This window comes from Erinaceus europaeus, chromosome 16, assembly GCF_950295315.1.
Source record: "Erinaceus europaeus chromosome 16, mEriEur2.1, whole genome shotgun sequence".
Lineage (NCBI taxonomy): Eukaryota > Metazoa > Chordata > Mammalia > Eulipotyphla > Erinaceidae > Erinaceus > Erinaceus europaeus.
In genome coordinates, this window is record NC_080177.1 from 42,116,056 (window position 1) to 42,134,979 (window position 18,924).

At 35.2% G+C, this 18,924-nt stretch overlaps 1 protein-coding gene across 8 annotated transcripts in view; it reads left to right on the top strand.

The window, feature by feature from the left end:
* Nucleotides 1–18,924, top strand: part of DDHD1 (DDHD domain containing 1) — an 88,335-nt gene that overhangs the window by 18,868 nt on the left and 50,543 nt on the right. For 3 of the 8 annotated variants that reach the window (XM_060174946.1, XM_060174948.1, XM_060174950.1), the window contains exons 2-5: nucleotides 8,579–8,752; nucleotides 9,288–9,308; nucleotides 16,867–16,968; nucleotides 18,519–18,647. In XM_060174946.1, coding sequence (XP_060030929.1) covers nucleotides 8,579–8,752; nucleotides 9,288–9,308; nucleotides 16,867–16,968; nucleotides 18,519–18,647 — 426 coding nt within the window. The remainder of the gene's footprint in view (nucleotides 1–8,578; nucleotides 8,753–9,287; nucleotides 9,309–16,866; nucleotides 16,969–18,518; nucleotides 18,648–18,924) is intronic. The other 5 variants (XM_060174949.1, XM_007535514.3, XM_007535513.3 and 2 more) reach the window with 3 other exon arrangements.

An 18,924-nucleotide genomic window follows, 5' to 3' on the forward strand; every position in this document is an offset into this window, starting at 1 on the left:
TAAAGTGGTTCAGTCTCATTCTTCTGCATGTCTCAACCCAGCTTTCCCAGCACCATTTATTGAAGAGAACCTCCTTCTTCCATTTAATAATTTGGACCCCTTTATCAAAGATTAGATGTCCATAGGCGTGGAGAGTTAGTACTGAGCTTTCAATTCTATTCCACTGGTCTGTGAACCTATTTTTGTTCCAGTACTAGGCTGTTTTGATTATGATGGCCTTATAATATAGTTTGAGATCTGAGAGTGTGATGCCTCCATTTATGTTTCTTTTCCTCAAGATAGTTTTGGCGATTCTAGGTGTTCTCTGGTTCTAAATAAATTATTGTAATTTCTGTTCTAATCTCTTAAAAGAAACTTGGTAGGACTTTGATAGGTATTGCATTGAATTTGTATATGGCTCTGGGGAGAATATTCATTTAGACGATATTAATTCTTCCAATCCATGAACATAGTATATCTTTCTATTTCTTTGTATCATTTTCTGTCTATTTGAATAGCGACTCATAGTTTTCATTGTACAAGTCTTTCACTGTTTTGGTCAGGTTTATTCCTAGATATTTTATTGATTTTGCTACAAAAGTGAATGGGAGTGATTTCTGGATTTCCTCTTCTTTGGACTTAGTGTTTGCATAAAGAAATGTCACTGACTTTTGTACATTGATGTTGTAGCCTGACACCTTGCATTAATTTTTTTAAATTGATTATTTTGATTCTTTAAAATATTTTATTAATGAGAGGGGTAGGAAAGAGAAAGAACCAGACATCACTCTGGTACATGAGCTGCCAGAGATTGAATTTAGGACCTCATGCTTGAGAGTCCAGCACTTCATCCATTGCGCCACCTCCTAGACCACAGAAATTGATAATTGTGTGTGACCCACAAAAGACAACATATACAAATAGCCTTTGGTAGAAAAAAAATTTCCCCACCCCTGAGTTAGATTTACAAATACCTAAAGTAGCTTCATGTATATGAAAGTATAGAGTACTGAATGATTATAAGAACTTATAGGGGAGTCGGACGGTAGCGCAGCAGGTTAAGCGCAGGTGACGCAAAGTGCAGGGATTGGCGTAAGTATCCCAGTTCAAGCCCCCGGCTCCCCACCTGTAGGGGAGTCACTTCACAAGTGGTGAAGCAGGTCTGCAGGTATCTTGTCTTTCTCTCCCCCTTTCTGTCTTCCCCTCCTCTCTCCATTTCTCTCTGTCCTATCCAACAATGACAATATCAATAATGACAATAATAACTACAAGGGCAACAAAGCGGAATAAATAAATATTTTTTAAAAAATAACTTATAAATCATCTTAAACTGTAAAGTAGGAATTAAAAAGGAATTTAGGGGCTGAGTGGTACCACATCTAGTTCAGTGCACAAGGACCCATGTCCAAGCCCCCAGTCCTCACTTGCAGAGGGAAAGCTTTTCAAATGGTGAAGCAGGGCTGCAGGTGTCTCGCTATCTTTCTGTCTCTCTGTCACCCCCTTCCCTCTCCGTTTCTGGCTGTTTCTATCCAATAAATAAAGATAATTTTTTTAAAATTATATAAAAATAAAAGGGTTATAGTATTCAACTAACATGATTTATAGTATCTTGGAAAGGTTCTTAAAAGAAAAATTCTTTCTAAAAAGAGTAAATTAAGAGATCTGTGTTTCTGTGTGCAGTAGTTACATATGCATATGTTTATCAGTAAACATGGTAGTGATAGAATGTTGCTGATAGAGTGCTGAAGTATTGAAGCTAACCATACTTCAACATAGTAGTACTTCATAATATTTATAATTCCTCTTTTTACTCATACAGGCAATATTTACCAAACTTTTTATTTTAAAATTACCAACATAACTAAATAATCTGTACATCTTAGGGGAGATATATAGGGACTTTTTCTATTTGAGAATGGATATAGGTTGCATTATGTGGAAGAAAAAGAAGACAAACTTTGATTGTTAATGTGAGCACTTTACCTAACTAAATTTATTTTTATTTTTAATTTTTATTAGTGATTTAATATTGGTTTACAGAATTACAAGATAACAGGGGTACCATACCATCCCCACCAGCAGAATTTTTTTTAAATTTTTTATTTATAAAAAGGGAACATTGACTAAACCATAGGATAAGAGGGGTACAACTCCACACAGTTCCCACCACCAGAACTATATATCCTATCCCCTCCCCTGATAGCTTTCCTATTCTTTAACCCTCTGGGAGTATGGACCCAAGGTCATTGTGGGATACAGAAGGTGGAAGGTCTGGCTTCTGTAATTGCTTCCCCGCTGAACATGGGTGTTGACAGGTCAATCCATACTCCCAGCCTGTCTCTCTCTTTCCCTAGTGGGGAAGGGCTCTGGGGAAGCAGAGCACCAGGACACATTGGTGGGGTTGTCTGTCCAGGGAAGTCACCAGCAGAATTCTTAATCCCCATTCCATCCATTGTAAGCTACAGCAGTTCTTGTAAGGTTGTAGATATGGGTTAACTATTATTTCTACAACTGTCTGTCTATATTTGTATATATTTGCCCTTTTTTCCCCTATGGTCCCATCTTCTCTTCCTTTCCAAGTCACATATACACCTATTACTACATCCAACTCTCCTTCCCTTTTTCCTCTTCATTCTCCAGGTCCTGATGGAGTTGGACTTCAGAGCCCATTGTTCATCTTCTCCCTCACTGGGAGTATGGATCAAAATTATTTTGGGGGTGCAGAAGGTGGGAGTTCTGGCTTCTGTAATTGTTTCTTCACAGGACATGGGCATCTTCACTGGGGGTATGGGCACGTCAGCCGATATCCCAGCCTGTTTCTTTTTTTTTGGGGGGGGGCAGGGTGTTACTATTTTTTTTCTTTTATTTATAAAAGGAAACATTGACAAAACCATAGGATAAAAGGGGTACAACTCCACACACTTCCCACTACCAGAACTCCGTATCCCATCCCCTCCCTTGTTAGCTTTCCTATTCTTTAACCCTCTGGGAGTATGGACTTAAATTCGAATTAAAGAATTAAAGCAACCAATACTTGACCCAAAAATGCCGTATTCAATGTGCAGGCATCAATTCAAATGACATGAAAGAACATATACCCATATGTTAGGAGCTGCAGCACTGTTTTAATAGTCAAAATAGGGAACAACTTAAAAACCATTTAGTGAGTAATTATAGAAAAGGTTATGGATCATATGGTTAGTGGAATACTACTCTGCCATTAAAAGGGCATCCAGGAATTGCCAGTAATTATGATATGTGAAAAAAGAAGTGAAATAAAACTATGGAATGGTTCATTCATGTGTGGAATATGGATAACTAAAACAAACTTTGAAAAATAATGATGGCAAACTAACTTAGTCTTTGAAAAAACTGGTGGTTATCAGAGGGGAGCGAGGAATAGAGAGGAGAGGTGAGAGCTTTCTTTGGTGTAATGGCACAGGAACTTTGGTGATGGGAACAATGGATTGTATGTATACACACAGAAATGCACACACATTTAAACACATATTTAAACTCATAGGTTTAAATACACCTAAAAATATTATAGTATTCTAAACCTACACTAAATAAAAGATTGAGGGGAACAAAAAAAGAATTAACATCTTTACAATGGTTATGAAACCTAAAAGAATAGATCCAGTGCAAACACTACCATTCATAGAAATAAAGAAAAAAATCCTCATTATATGGAACAAAAAAATCTCAAATAGCTAAAGCTAGCCTAAGAAAAAAAGAATGAAGATGGAGTTATCATTCTTTCCAACTTCAAACTATATCACAAAAAATGATACTGAAAATTAAAAAAAAAAATGGGGCCTAGGCAGTGGCACAACCAGTTGAGTGTCGTTACCATTTGCGAGGATCAGGGTTGAAGCACCTTCCCACCTGCAAGGGCAAGCTTCAGGAGCAGTGAAGCAGTGCTGTAAGTGTCTCTCTATCTCCTCCTCCCCTCTCAATTTCTCTCTGTCCTATCAAATAGAAGGAAGAAAGAAGGAGGGTGGGGAGAGGGGGAGGAAAAATGGCTGCCAGGCAGGAGCAGTGGATTCATCATGCAAGCACTGAGACCCAGCAATAACCCTTGTAGCAATAAAAAAAAAAAAAATCAGTGTACCAAATTGAGAACCCAGAAACAAATACACCCATATATGGTTACATGAAAATGTGTTCATTATGTAGGGGCTGACAGGTGGCTCAGCTAGTGGAGTTCACGCATTACTACACAGGAAGCCTAGGTCATCGCATAGGAGCACCTGCAGGGGGAAATCTCCACAAGCAGTAGAATGGTGCTGTGTTTCTTCTCCTCTCCTCCCACCCCCATCTAGAGGAAAGGAAAAAAATTATCGGCCAAAAGCAATGAAGTTATGCAGGAAGATTCTCAACCTGGGTGGCTATATGTATATATTTTTTCATTAGTGTTAAGAAATGCCAAGCAAAATTACAATAAGATATCACTTCATACCTTTGTAAATAGCTACAGTTAAAAGACAAGAAACAAGGTGCCAGGAAATGATAGAGTACATACTCTACCATGCTGGAAAACTCAAGTTTGAGACCCCAGCCACCACATGGGAGTTCCTGGGTGTGTGACGTTTCATAAGGAGTAAAATATTGGTATGGTGTCTCTCCTTTATCTCTCTCCTCCTCCCCCTCCTACCTGCTGCCCCACCCCCCGTATCTCTTACCCTCTAACTAGCAACACAATAACAACAACAAAATGTCTTCCAGAGTGGAAGAGTCAAGTAGATGTGAAGCCCCAGTGATGAACTCCTGTGTCAAATAAATAAATAAATAAATAATCAAAAGGCAAGAAACAGCAACTATTTGCAAGAATGTGGGGGAAGAAATGAGCCCTCATACACTTTCTTTGAGAATGTAAATTGGTGCAGCCACTATTGGTAATAGTATGGTGATTTCTAAAAGATCTTGAATTGAAATACCATGTAGTACATCTGTTCTAGTTCTGGTTATGTATCCATTGGCTACAGAAACACTTCAGAAAGATGTATACACCCCTTGTGTTCATTGCAACATTATTTTCAGTAGCCAAGGTTGAATAGCAGATACATAATGCAGTGAGTAGACTCAAGCTCAGTAAATTAAGCAAGCAAGTGGAAAGACCTAAAAAAAAAGACACCATAAAGCACTTAGTCAGATATTTTCTACCTCAACCTGTATACCCTCCTCACCTACTTCCTATTTCACTTCCCTCAATCACTCTAAGGCTGACCTTGTCAGATAAAGTAAGGACTACAAAATCTGGATAGGGGCAAGAGACTGGCACACTTTATTGATGGCTCTTTTGGTCACTACCAGGCGACCTGATCATTTGGTGCTCTAGTCAGGGAATCTTTGGATATGATGGATCTAGACCTCTAATAGACCCCTCTCTGTACCATCATTGGCCACTTGGATCAGGAACATCATCATAAGCTATCTTGTGGGCCTCTACAGGACCTTGTCCTCATTGTAAAACAGCAATGTTAGGGACTGCCTTACTCTCAGAAGAAAACTGGTCCTGAAATGAGTGCAGCCTAGAATGTTCCTAGCTGTGACCATAGACTGTGAGCTCAGACTGACAGGGATGCAGAGGTTACACAGGTTTCTATGCTAAATATGAATAGACATGGGCTCTAGGTCAGATCAATAGGGTTTACAGTTAACGGTATTTATATACTTTCCTCATATTTGGGAGCTTCTGTCTGCCCTGATCTAGCTCTGTAGTCCTATTCCCAACTCTGACACTATCTTCCCAAAACTTTTAGCCCACCTGCATGTTGTCTGTCTGGCTCACCCAAAAACTACTAAAGTCATGGGTCCCTTGGATCATACCTAAAATAGACTTCCTATCTTCTTCCCACACAAAGACCCTTAGTTCCATCTGCTCTACTCTTACCTTTAGGTTCCTGATTATTAAACAGTTTTCCCTGCTTTATATCTTACTGCTTTACAGCCACCAAATTTCAGGCACTACCATGACGCTAGCCTGACTTCCCCGGGAAGACAACCAATGTGTCCTAGAACTTCATTTCCCTAGAGCCCTATCCCACTAGGGAAGACAGAAACAGGCTGGGGGTATGGATTGACCTGCTAATGTCCATGCTCAGCAGAGAAGCAGTTACAGAAGCCAGACCTTCCATCTTCTATATCCCATGAGGAATTTTGGTCCAGCCTCCCAGAGGGGTAAACAATAAGGAAGCTTGCAATGGATGGGGATGGGATATGGAACTCGATGGTGGGAGTTATGAAATATTGTACCCCTTTTGCCCTATAATCTTGTTAATCTTTATTAAATCACCAGCAAAAGTAATAATAATAAAAGATAATTATTAAAGAGTATAGTGCTCAAATACATCAGTTATATAAATGTACAGATATATCAGTTCATATAGTTCAGCTCAAGCTTAGATATATCAATGGCATAAATAGGGTTAATAGATCTATTTTAAGAAATAGATTTTAAGGGTAGGGCAGTGGCATACCCAGTTGAACACACACATTACCATGTGCAAGGATCTGGTTTTAAGCCCCCTGCCCCCACCTGCAGGGAAGAAGTTTCATGAGCAGTGAGGCAGTGTCTCTTTCTCCTATCAAATAAAAATAAACTGAATTAAATTAAAAGGCTGCTACAAGGGTGTGATTTGTTGTTCAGGCACTGAGCCCCAGTGATAAATCTAGTATCAAGACAAAGCAAAAAAGGAGTATATTTTCAAATTACTTCATTAAACAAAAAGCAACCATATGCTATGTATAGGACACATATAAAGAGAAGTAATTCTGCAGCTAGGGAGGTAGTGCAATGAGCAGAGACAGGTGCTTGCTTTGCAGAAGACTCTGGGTTCAATCCCTGGCACTGAATATGATGAACCAGTACTGTTTATTTTTCATATAAAATGATAAATAAATGATTTAATAGACTAAAATGAAACAGTGAACAAAGGAAATCACAAATAAATGAAAACAATAAGAAAGCAGATTCACATCCTGGCATTACTTTATACCACAGTTGAGCAATGTTCAGGTATGAATAAATAAATAGATACTTTGTTAGGAAAGAAAGCAGAGGTTGATAGACAAGAGTAAAAATAATTATAAACATTATAGTGTTAGAAACTATCATTCACAATAAAGTTCTCGTTCTAGAATCTAAGAAACAAAAAATGCAGCAAGCATTTAATAATGGCAGAATAGTTGTAGCAGAATATAACATAAGAAGAAATAGAAACACTGTAAGAGTTATTTATTGGAGAGAGTGACCAGAGGACTGCTCAGCCCTGGTTTATGCTGGGGACTGAGCCCAGGACCTCTGAGAATGTTCATTTAAAATGCACTAGTCTTTCTTAGACTTTTCAGTGGACAAAGCTTAGGAGATCCATTAAGGGAAAAGTACACTAGTTTATCTGACATTCCTAAATGAAATTACAAAATTACACTTTTTTTTGTTTCTTTTATATTTGTACTTGTTACATGATAAAATTTTTGTTTCCTATTTAATAAAATCAGTATATTATTTATTTGAACATGCTATTTATACCTACTAAATATACCTCTTAAGTCTCACTTGAAACCTGTTGTTTCAAGTTGATATCTTGGGGCCAGAGAAATAGCCCACCAGGTAGAGTGCATGCCTTGCCATGCATGCTGCCCAGGCTTGAGTCCTGGCACCACATAGGAGTATCAGGACATAGGGAAAAGCTCTAGTACTTTGATGTCTCTTCTCTCTTAATCTCTGTTTATATATCTGAATGAAAAACAATCAGTCCAGGAATAGTGAAATCGTAAATGTACTGTGCCTGGGCTCAAGTTAACATTACTAGGATTACTGCAGTCTTCAGAAGTTCTAACTTTATACTTAATTGCATAAGATTTTTTTTAAAAAAGTTTGTACTTTTTGTGCATAGGACATGTCCTAATATGTATGCACAAAATACTGTGTTTTAAATCCAGTTGAAATAATTTCTCTAAAGGAACTAATCATTGTGGTTTATCTTGACTGCATAGGAACTAAATGTTTTGGGCATATAGGAACAGTATTTGCCAAAGAAATGTTTAACTATTCAAAAGAGAGGGAAAGAGAGAGAGAGAGAGAGAGAGTGTGTGTGTGTGTGTTTTGTTTGGTTAGTTAGTTTATGTTTTCCTAAACTGGGTGAGGAATTTTCTATAGTCAAAAGGTTTCAGCTACTCTTGTATAGTAAATAGGAACCCATAACTTTCAAGGCAGCCCTAAAAGTGCCATACACTCACTTCACACACTATTTCTAAATTACTTCTGGAAGGGTAAGTCAGTATTTTCTAAGATACCCACCAACATTTTGCATGAAATTTGTCTTAAACCCCTAGCCTACTAATTTTGATTACTGGTATCTTCAGTTAAATAACTATACATCTAGTTCTCCAAAACCCAAATAATTATGTGTAATATTTAATACAAAGGAAATTAATGATAATTTCGATTATACACTGGCTTGAAATTTGAAACTTCAGCTTTTGGTACTTTTAAGTCAGGAAAGTTTGTTTTTACCACATAAAATTGTAGTTACTATATATATCTTCTGGCAAAGTTGGATCTTAAATGTATAAATTTGTAATTTCTTTTCAGAGGCTGATAAAATACCAGTAATGCGTGGGCAGTGGTTTATTGATGGCACTTGGCAGCCTCTTGAAGAAGAAGAAAGTAATTTAATTGAGCAAGAACATCTCAACTGTTTTAGAGGTCAGCAGATGCAAGAAAACTTTGATATTGAAGTGTCAAAACCTATAGATGGAAAAGATGGTAAGACCCATTAATACCACTTATATGTTCTATAGACCAACTAAGTTGTGAATATCAAGTTTAAAGGAGTCCCTAAGTTTAATATAGTAATCTAAGAATGTTAGGAGACTTCTGATTGTTTCAAACATCTAATAATTATTTTAGAATTAAAATCTACTACGAATTTCTAAGCTTGCTCAATTTTTAATATAATGGCATGCTCGTTGTTGAGTTATCAAAGGAAATTGAACTTACTTTCCCTTGCATTTATCAGCAGAGCAGTTTTGCTCGTATTTTAATGTTGGCTCTCAAAGTTAAAAAAAAAAAAATCTTGAATTACCTTCATGTAAATAATTCTTTGGCATTAGGTATTAATAACTATATCAACCTTTAATTTGAAGCAGTCTGTTCCTTATTTATCATCATTTGTATGTATTTGCTACAGTTAAAATATTTACATATCAAGGTAGCTATGTTTCATTATGTGTCTGATCTTGAGTGAAATACAAAATTTGTGGTAAAGTTAAAAATACTTCTATTGTTCCATTTACTGCAGGCAGTGGAATCAACTATTCTGGTGAGTATAACAGTTCAGTTAGATTCAAATTTGTAGACTTCTTTTTTATTTTTTCCTAAAAGCATTTCTTTGTCCATACATGCCTTTATTTGGGAGGTTTCTTGGCAAGGCCTACTGTCTTTAGTGATTTTAGAAATATGAATTAAGTGCAATTTTCCTGTCCCCTCATAAAACATATCTCAAGCAGAAAAACTCAAATAATTCAGAATGCAACTTGAAAAAAATTGTAATTGTTTATATAACGTAATTAATAGCAAAGCAAAACACTTTCAATTGGCTTATTATTACCTCTTTAAATAAGCACATATATATGTGTATATATATGTGTGTGTGTATATATATATATACACACATATACACACACATACACTCACATGTTTGTCACAAGCAAGGAAAGTAGTTTAGCTTATACCAAATTGATTATCTTTTACATCTAGTTAACTTAAAACGTATGTTGACTGAAAAAAGTTGATATTTCTGAACAAATTGGCAAATTAATCTTAAAAAATTATAATCCTCTACTATGTCGTAGATAACATATTACCAGAATAGCTCATTCCTCTAATCTATATAATCAGCCATATCCTTATTTCATTCCATGTTCTTATATATAATGTGCAAAGAACAGTTCCATATTCTAGAGAAAAGGGCTATTTCCATCCCTGCAGAATGCTGTAGAAGCAATACTCTACCATATATAGCACAAATAGCTTTTTTTTTTCTGGCCTCCAGATTTATTACTGGGGCTCAGTGCTGGCATTATGAGTTCACTGCTTCTGGTGGCCATTTTTTCCATTTTATTGGTTAGGACAGAGAGAAATTGAAAGGGGAGCATCAGATAGAGAGGGAGAGAGAAAGACTGACACCTGCAAACTTAATTCACCACTTGTGAAACATCCCTCCTGCAAGTGGAAAGCCAGGGGCTCGAACCTGTGTCTTTGCACAGACCCTTGCATTTAGTACTATGTGCACTTAACCCGGTACACCACCTTCCAGCCCCCCAAATAGCAAAAATTTTATCTGTGATCTTTTATTAGTAATTTAGTCTGTTATCAACCACTACCAAAATAAATACTCAAAAAAGATTACTTCATAGTATTTGAACTACTAAATTTTTTTAAGTAAAGCATTATTTTTTATTTTTCTCTCCTTTTTCTTAGTAATTTAACTAGCTTTTTAAAACTACTATATCTCAGGGGTGTAACTTCACAGCCATGTGAGGTTGTGAACTTTGTGTCATAATTTCTTTTTTTATTCTTTATTTTTTATTTACTTGCTTATTTATTTATTTATTTGTAAGTGAGGCAAGAGAACCAGAGCATCACTCTTGTACATGAGCTGGTGGGATGGAACTGGGATCCTCATGCTTGAAAGTCTAATTCTTTAGCTACCACAGCACCTCGCATACCACATCATACAATAATTTCATTTCCATTAGAGAAGACTGAATTTTTTTTTCAGGGTGTGGGGTGGTGGGAGGTTTCCCTTATTTTCTGTCAGTTGTCACTAAATCTTGGCCTCAAAAATATAGCAGTTCTCCTTAGCAAACAAAGATTAGCCTCCCAAATTCCTTTTAATGCATTTAAAAAGAACAAAAACACAAGTTTGGAAGAGAAAAACGATGAGTATAAAAAGCACAAGAAGATTATTCCTTTTTATACTGTGTTCAACATATTTTTTCCACTTGTTAATTCATCCTGTGAAAGTTAATCATCAGTGCTATTACACTTCTACATTCCATCTGTTGGAGATATTTTTCTATTACAATAAAATTTTGAATTTTAGTATTCTAACTTTTCCTGAAATATGAAAAGAGAGAATAATCTACTTGTGCTTTTCATACGCATCATTTTTCTCCTCCAAATTTGGTTGGTTTTTGTTAGTTTGTCTGTTTTTCCCCAGTGTGTTCATTTACTTCTAACCCCTACCTAGTGTTACCCCTCCCTGTAGGCAGGGAGAACAGTGTTCTGTATTATGAGTCCATCACTTAGTTAAGTCTGATGTAATCTATGAGTATATCTATGAGTATGTATCTATGAGTATATTTTACTTAGTTAAGTCTGATGTAATAACATGATTTTATCTATGAGTATATTTTACTATGCCTTTCAATGTGTATGTTTGTCAACTTTAGAGTGTCAATCTAGGATAGTATACTAATTTTTTTCTGCTGTAAGAATATACATTAAGCAGCCAATTAGTAATAACATTGTTAATTACTTTCACATTATTTCAAAATTATTATTTGAAGCTTATTAGTAAAATCATTTTTTAAAATATATTGTGACAGGTAAAACATTAGGATGTGATGCTTGACTTTGAAGATTATGGGAAATTTTGTAAATTTTTTTTCCTTTTTTTTTTTTCTTTTATTTAAGAAAGGATTAATTAACAAAACCATAGGGTAGGAGGGGTACAACTCCACACAATTCCCACCACCCAATCTCCATATCCCACCCCCTCCCCTGATAGCTTTCCCACTCTATCCCTCTGGGAGCATGGACCCAGGGTCATTGTGGGTTGTAGAAGGTCGTTGACTGGTCGGTCCATACTCCCAGTCTGCCTCTCTCTTTCCCTAGTGGTGGGTCTCTGGGGAAGCTGAGCTCCAGGACACATTGATGGGGTCTTCAGTCCAGAGAAGCCTGGCCGGCATCCTGATGGCATCTGGAACCTGGTGGCTGAAAAGAGAGTTAACATACAAAGCCAAACAAATTGTTGAGCAATCATGGACCCAAAACTTGGAATAGTGGAGAGGAAGTGTTAGGGAGATACTCACTGCATACTCTAGTGTACTTCTGCTTTCAGGTACATATTTTGCAGTAGTTTATGGATACATATGTGTGAACATATGCTCTCTCTCACAGAACCTGGTCTATATCTAGGTTTTGGGACTTTGTTAGTGAACCACCTGGGATGGAATTAGAGTATACTATGAAAAGAAAGGTCTTACCAGAGTAATTAAGCTGAAGGGTTGTCATTCCACACGTGAAGTCTCTGGACACAAGTCTGAAGTGAAGCATGTTGAGGTGGCAATCGTTGTGTTGATTAGGTTGTGATCGGCAGATGCAATATTATTTGATATGGATTGGGAGAGGCATACGGGAAAGTGGGCCCTATCCAAGGGCTCCAGGACTGGGGGAAGTAGAGGCTCTATAGTGGAGATGTGAGGCTCCTGCTGTCTTAGGGTTCAAAAAGACAATGGATAGTTAATGTTATCATCACATTATTTGGTAATTGGGTTAACTTTAAAAAGTCCTTTTGTTAGGGTTTACTGTACAGTACCCAGTATCTTGTATATAGCTGTGCTATTGGTTGCTTCTGATCTACTTGGTCTAGGCTTTTGAGAGAGTCTGCATATCAATTACACAGCCTATATATTAAAAAGATTCAGTTTGGGTTTTAAAAAACTTCGAGACATACAATTAATTTTCCCCCTCTCATATTAATTAACTAGTGATTTATATGACTACATTTTACTAGGAGTATACATAAACACCATTCCCACCACCAAAAGACTGTGACCCATCCCTCCCACCCACTCCCACCCCCCACTGTCCCAGGAAGCGGCATGTTTACCCCTCACCACAGAGTTTTTACTTTGGTGCTCTACTTACAATTTGGTGAGGTCCTGCTTTTAGTTTCTCTTTCAGATTGTCTTCCTCAACTTCTGTTGATGAGTGGGATCATCCCATACTCATCTTTATCTTCTGACTTAGCTCACTTAAAATAATTCCTTCTAGCTCTGTCCAAGATGGGTCAGCGAAGGTGGGTTCATTTTTCTTGATAGCGGCATAGTATTCCATTGTGTATATATACCACAGCTTTCTCAGCCACTCATCTGTTGTTGGGCACCTGGGTTGCTTCCAGGTTTTAGCTATTATGAATTGTGTACTAAGTACTTTCGTGAAAGAATAAATAGTGTTTCTTCCCTTAATGCATACTTAACTTACTAGGGAAAGCAAAAGCTGAGAACCATTACAAAGTATAACTGCAAGGTAATATAGTAGACAAAGAATGCTATTCATTCTGAAAAGATACTTGGAATAATGATGTTGATCACAATGTACTAGTGTTATTCAGATGAAGCTCTCTGGCAAAATTCCATTTAGTAATTTAAAATATACTCTTCAGGAACTCTTTTTAAATGCTTTGAGGGATATCTAAGAAACTAAACAGAAGTTTTACATTGAAGGGCATTAAGATAAAATAATTTTTCTTTCTGACCCTGTCTGTATTTTAATTAAGATAGCTGCTGCTACCAATAAGTAGAATATATTTAATACCTGAATTATGAATTGATGAATTCTTCCTAGGCTCAGAAAGTTCTGTTAACAGCCTGAACAAATGAAATCTTGGGGTTTCACTGGGGATGAATACAAATGAAGCCAGACCTTCAGAAAAATAATTTTGTAAATACTTATACCCAGTACTAGATTAGTTTCACTCACTTTTATTATATCATAGCAGTAATCAGTTAAAAAAAAAAAAAAGCAAATTGATTAGTGCTGTACCTTACTCTTGCCAAAAAATATATAGCCTCAGTCCAGTATGAAACTATCAGACAAACTTAAATTGAGGAGTATGCTGTAATCTAAGTATTTAGTGACTAAGAAAAGTCCTGCCTCCTGGCTTTTAGTTACTTAACTTTGGGAAATTTATACATTAATTTCTCTGAGGTTCAATAAGTTTTCCAGAAGTTTTCTTATTAGTTGGCAGGTTTTCCCTGAGGTTAAGGTTACTAAGAGCATCATCTTTTTATAGTGGGAAATGTTACTGAATCTTTGTATTTAAAAATTTTTTTTTTTGTATTCTTGTTATTTTCAGGACTGAAAAAAATGTAGGCAAGGAAATTTATTGGAAATATGGCTAATGTACTTTTTGCCTCTTAATTGCTATGAAAGAGCTTAAAATATAAGAACATGTTTAAGTGCTGTTGATATATAAGTTAGCATTTTTAGTTGATGCATACTTTTGCTAACACTGCTAGAATCACTAAGTAACTTTATTCTAGAAAAATGAAAACTCAAGTAATACTTTTTGGTACTTGAATTTCTTTTTATAGTGATACCTGTTTGGATTTAGATCCTTGTTTATTAATCCTAAACTGCACTATTATGTTAGAAAGAAAAGCCTTTCATTTCTGACATGTTTGCATGCTTTTAAAATGAAGTCACATATGTTTTTCATATGTTTTTCATTATATGTTTCCATATATTCATATGTTTTCATTATATGTTTCCATATATTCATATGTTTTCCATATGTTTTCATTAGTTCTCTTAGTAAATATGAAATTGGTTTTTGTTAGTTTGACAACTCATTTTGCAAAATAGAATTTGTTTCTTTAAGCAGTAAAATCTCAAATTCATACCAGTTTTGTATATAAACTTCTTCGTAGGGGGCCAGGCAGTGACACACTGGGTTAAACATTCATAATAGGAAGCACAAGGACCCACGCAAGAATCCCAGTTCGAGCCCCTACCCCCAGCTCCCCACCTGCAGGAGGTCACTTCAGAAGTGATGGAGTAGGTCTGCAGGTGTCTTTCTCTCTCCCTCCCTCTCTGTCTTCCCCTCCCCTCTCAATTTTTCTCTGTCCTATCCAAAAAAAATGCAAAAAATGGCCACCAGGAGCAGTGGATTCATACTGCCCCAGAGATAACTCTGGAGGCAAATAAATAAATAAACTTCTTTGCAGTGATTTTTTTAAGTAAAAATATTTCTTGCAAGTAGTACATCTACTTTTAAATAATTGACCATGAGGCACATGAAAGAACATTTTAGTGAAGAAAATTGTTTTAATTGTCATTTTCCACCTCTCTCTGTGATGCTGAAATATTTTAACAATATTTTAATAATCCTAATGTTATTATTCATCTTTTAATCCTAGTCTGTAGTTATTTTGCTGATTAAATATAGTTATCATTATTGTTTCTTTTGAGCATTTCTCAGTGATCTTTATTGTACAGATCTTTTAATATATTTCATTTAACAACATTTTTTTTATATTTCTGATACTAAACAACAGGAATTCAACGTTATTCATATTTCAGCAGTAGTTAACCTTTGAATATCATACTAATATATAAGAAGATGAAGATGAAAAATCAAATTTACTACATTTTGTTTGTCATCAAAGCACTGCTCAGCTCTGGCTTATTGTGGTGCGTGGGACTGAATCTGGGACTTCGGAGCCTCAGGCATGAGAGTTTCTCTTTGCATAACCATTATGCTATCTACCCCACCCCTATAATCAAATGTAGTTGGGGCTAGATAATGGTACAGCCAGTAGAGTACACATGTTACCATGCACAGGACTCCGGTTCAAGCCCCCAGGCCCTACCTGCAGGATGGAAACTTCACTTTTTTAGTGGTAAAGCAGTGCTGCAGATCTTCTTCTTCTAGCATTTGCCCTTCTTCCGTAGCCAGTCAACAGGTCAGGTTGAAAGCTGTCAGGAGCTGCTTGTTGCTGGCTTTGAAAGTGACTGGGATCCATGTGGATTCAGTCGGCTAGGAAGGATCGTCAGTTTCCCCAATGAATGGGTACTCACGGGATGCACCACAAGAAGGTCGATCCAATGCATCCCAAGTGCTGCAGATGTCTATCTTTCTCTCTCCATCTCTAGTCCATTCCCTCCCAATTTCTCTTTGTCACTATCAAAAATAAAATAAAAATAAATGTATTAAAAGAGAAAATCAAATGTACCCAAGTATAAATTTGAACTAAATTTATCAAGATTGTGTGACTTGTTAACTGAACTATTATAAAATTAGTTTTTAGAATAAAATATAGCATAACTTATATAGCTAGCTTAATTTGATGGGGAAAAATATTGTTTATAAGGTCATCTTCTGATTTGCCATATATCAAGTGTAAATCTGACTTCACTCTGTTTTGTATATGTTATGCTTACAAGATTTATACTTTATACTTTCTAATAACTTTTTCTTCAGCACAGACAAATCAGTTAATAAGTATAGTTTCCAATTCGATTACTTTAGTAAAAATTTCACTTTTGAAAGTTTTTCTTACTATTTAACTAAATTTGTGAAAGATTTTGTTTCTGTGAGAAGACTTCATTATACTGAGTAATAGGAAGCATCTAGATCAGATGTTTTCCTAGGAAAACTGCACCTAGGTATTTAAAAGGTTGATATATTGCAAACTCATTTTACACATCAGTTGTTGTCTATGTCATAGTCACAAATTTAGTGAGAATAACCATAGTTATATAAATGGGATATATAAATCTCTTACACATATAAAATTCCATGTTCTATTTTTTATTCTATTTATGCAAAAGCATTAAAAGTAATGATCACCGTTGTTTTTAGTTGATAAAATTTATATTATTTGCCTTTTTCTCTTTCAATAAAAGTAGAACATATGTTTGATAAACATTATTAAACTAATGTGCTTTACTAATTTTAATTAGATACTATATAAACAAAACATCTAGAATAATGTTTGTCAAATACAACTCATTTTTTAAGTTGGTACAACAAAAAGGCAAGCCTCAGTTAAAATTTACTTTGAAGCTCAGTGTTTTTGCTTTCTTAGTTGTCCACCACCTCCCTCCCTTCTCCCTCCCTTATCTGTTCAAATGGAGAGGATATAAGGAGAGTACAGATGCGGCAGGTCTTAAACGAAAGCGTTCCCAAGGTACAGTAATTGTAGCTTTATTCACCATGTAGTTATAGCCCTGGCTTATAGCACGAATAGTGTTTATAGAATTCAGTTGTATTTAAGCATAGAAATCTTTTTTTATATATAGAAATGCATCCATTATGCTGTTTTGCCTAGTGTTATGTAGTTTTAAGTGGTATCAGTATTTGTAAACAATAATGGAATGTTTACCATTAAGATATTTTCCTTTCAGGTAGTATATATATATGATAAAGGAGGAACACAACTTTGTTGGTTTAACACTGTCCTATAGTATCTTGGCCTACTTTTAGTTTCAGTTTAAATATATGCTGTTCAAAATTATTTTAACAAAAATATGGTTTAGAGACATTAGATAAAAGTTTTAAAATAGTTATTTTAATAAAAAAGACTTATAAAAAAATAATAAATGTTACAAGACTTTATGAAAAGTTCTTTAAAATTGAGTTTATAAAACTTCAAATCTGAGCTTTAGTATTACTTTCTTTGAATTTAGAAATATTAATGTTTGATATGTTAATTGTATCATAATCTTATGTTCAGTCTTAGTAACATATCCTAGCAGGTAAGTAAACTGTAAATTGATTTTCCATGTATTTATGTAATTATATTTATGAGATAACTGCAAAGCATAATTATTCAGAAAGAACTTGTTTTTCTATGTATTCCAGTAGGGGATAGATTTTATAACAATATATTATGATCTTAAAGCTTAATCAGGTCTATATTTCATCTTTAGTTTGAGAGTATTTTTGACTCATCTTCAAATCTGAAGAGTTAGATTCCGTCAATAACTAGCTTTCTGGCAAGTCTATCTTTGTTACCTGTATCTCTCTACCTGTACATGTATATGTAATGGGAGATAATATTCTACTTAAAAAGGATTAAAAAATAGTAACAACTCAGGCACAGTGATTTTGAAAGTACCTGATTTTCTGAAGATGAGTGAACAGATTTTTCTTACCTCTATACCAAAAATAGAGGAAAATTTTAAGAGCTTCAGAATAATAACAACCACATTATGAATTATTTTTTACCTTTGACATTTTTCTTAATTCATTGTTTCTACAAAAATTAATGGATTTTATGATACATATTAGGTGCTATACTAGACACTGTGTCTGGTACTAGTCGTAATAAATGACCAAGATCCAAAAATAAAATCAACAGACCAAATGAAGCTTAAGTTTCTGTGTCAAAGCTACTGAGGACTTTCATTAAGCTATATACTCCTTAGACTTCAGGAATAATCACATCACGTGGGAAGGCAGCTCTCTACTATTAATTATGTGCTAGAGGTTAAAATGGTAATAGAGTTAGTTACTACATGTTCTAACAGCTTGCCATTTCCTATAGCCTGGTTAATCATATAGTCTATCTATTACTTAATTTGTATCAGTAATATCTCAGTGAAATAATTTGATTGAACTGGCTTAAATATCTGACTTGCTCAGTAATATTGATTCAAAAATATATGTACTTTAATTTTTTACACAAATTAAGTTTGTCTTGGCGACCTTCAAATTAGTTTTACCTTTTTGCAACAGCTATTCATAGTTTCAAGCTAAGTCGAAATCATGTGGACTGGCACAGTATGGATGAAGTATATCTTTATAGTGATGCAACAACATCTAAAATTGCAAGAACTGTTACCCAAAAACTGGGATTTTCTAAAGGTAATGTTAAATAATAAAGGTCATCAAAATTTGGGGAATGACTTTTTTTCCTCTTGTCAAAATAAATTATTCAAATTCTGTGTTTAGTGTTTATGTGTTAAATTTAGCAATAATTATTACCCTTAAGTGAAATTTTTATTAATTTGAGTTGTATTCATCAGTACATAATAATATATTTAGAATGATCTTCTGTACTTATAAAAGCAGTCAAACCTGAGGCAATGGTGTGAAAATAAAACATGATAATTAAAGCATAGTGTTGAGAAAAATGACAAAT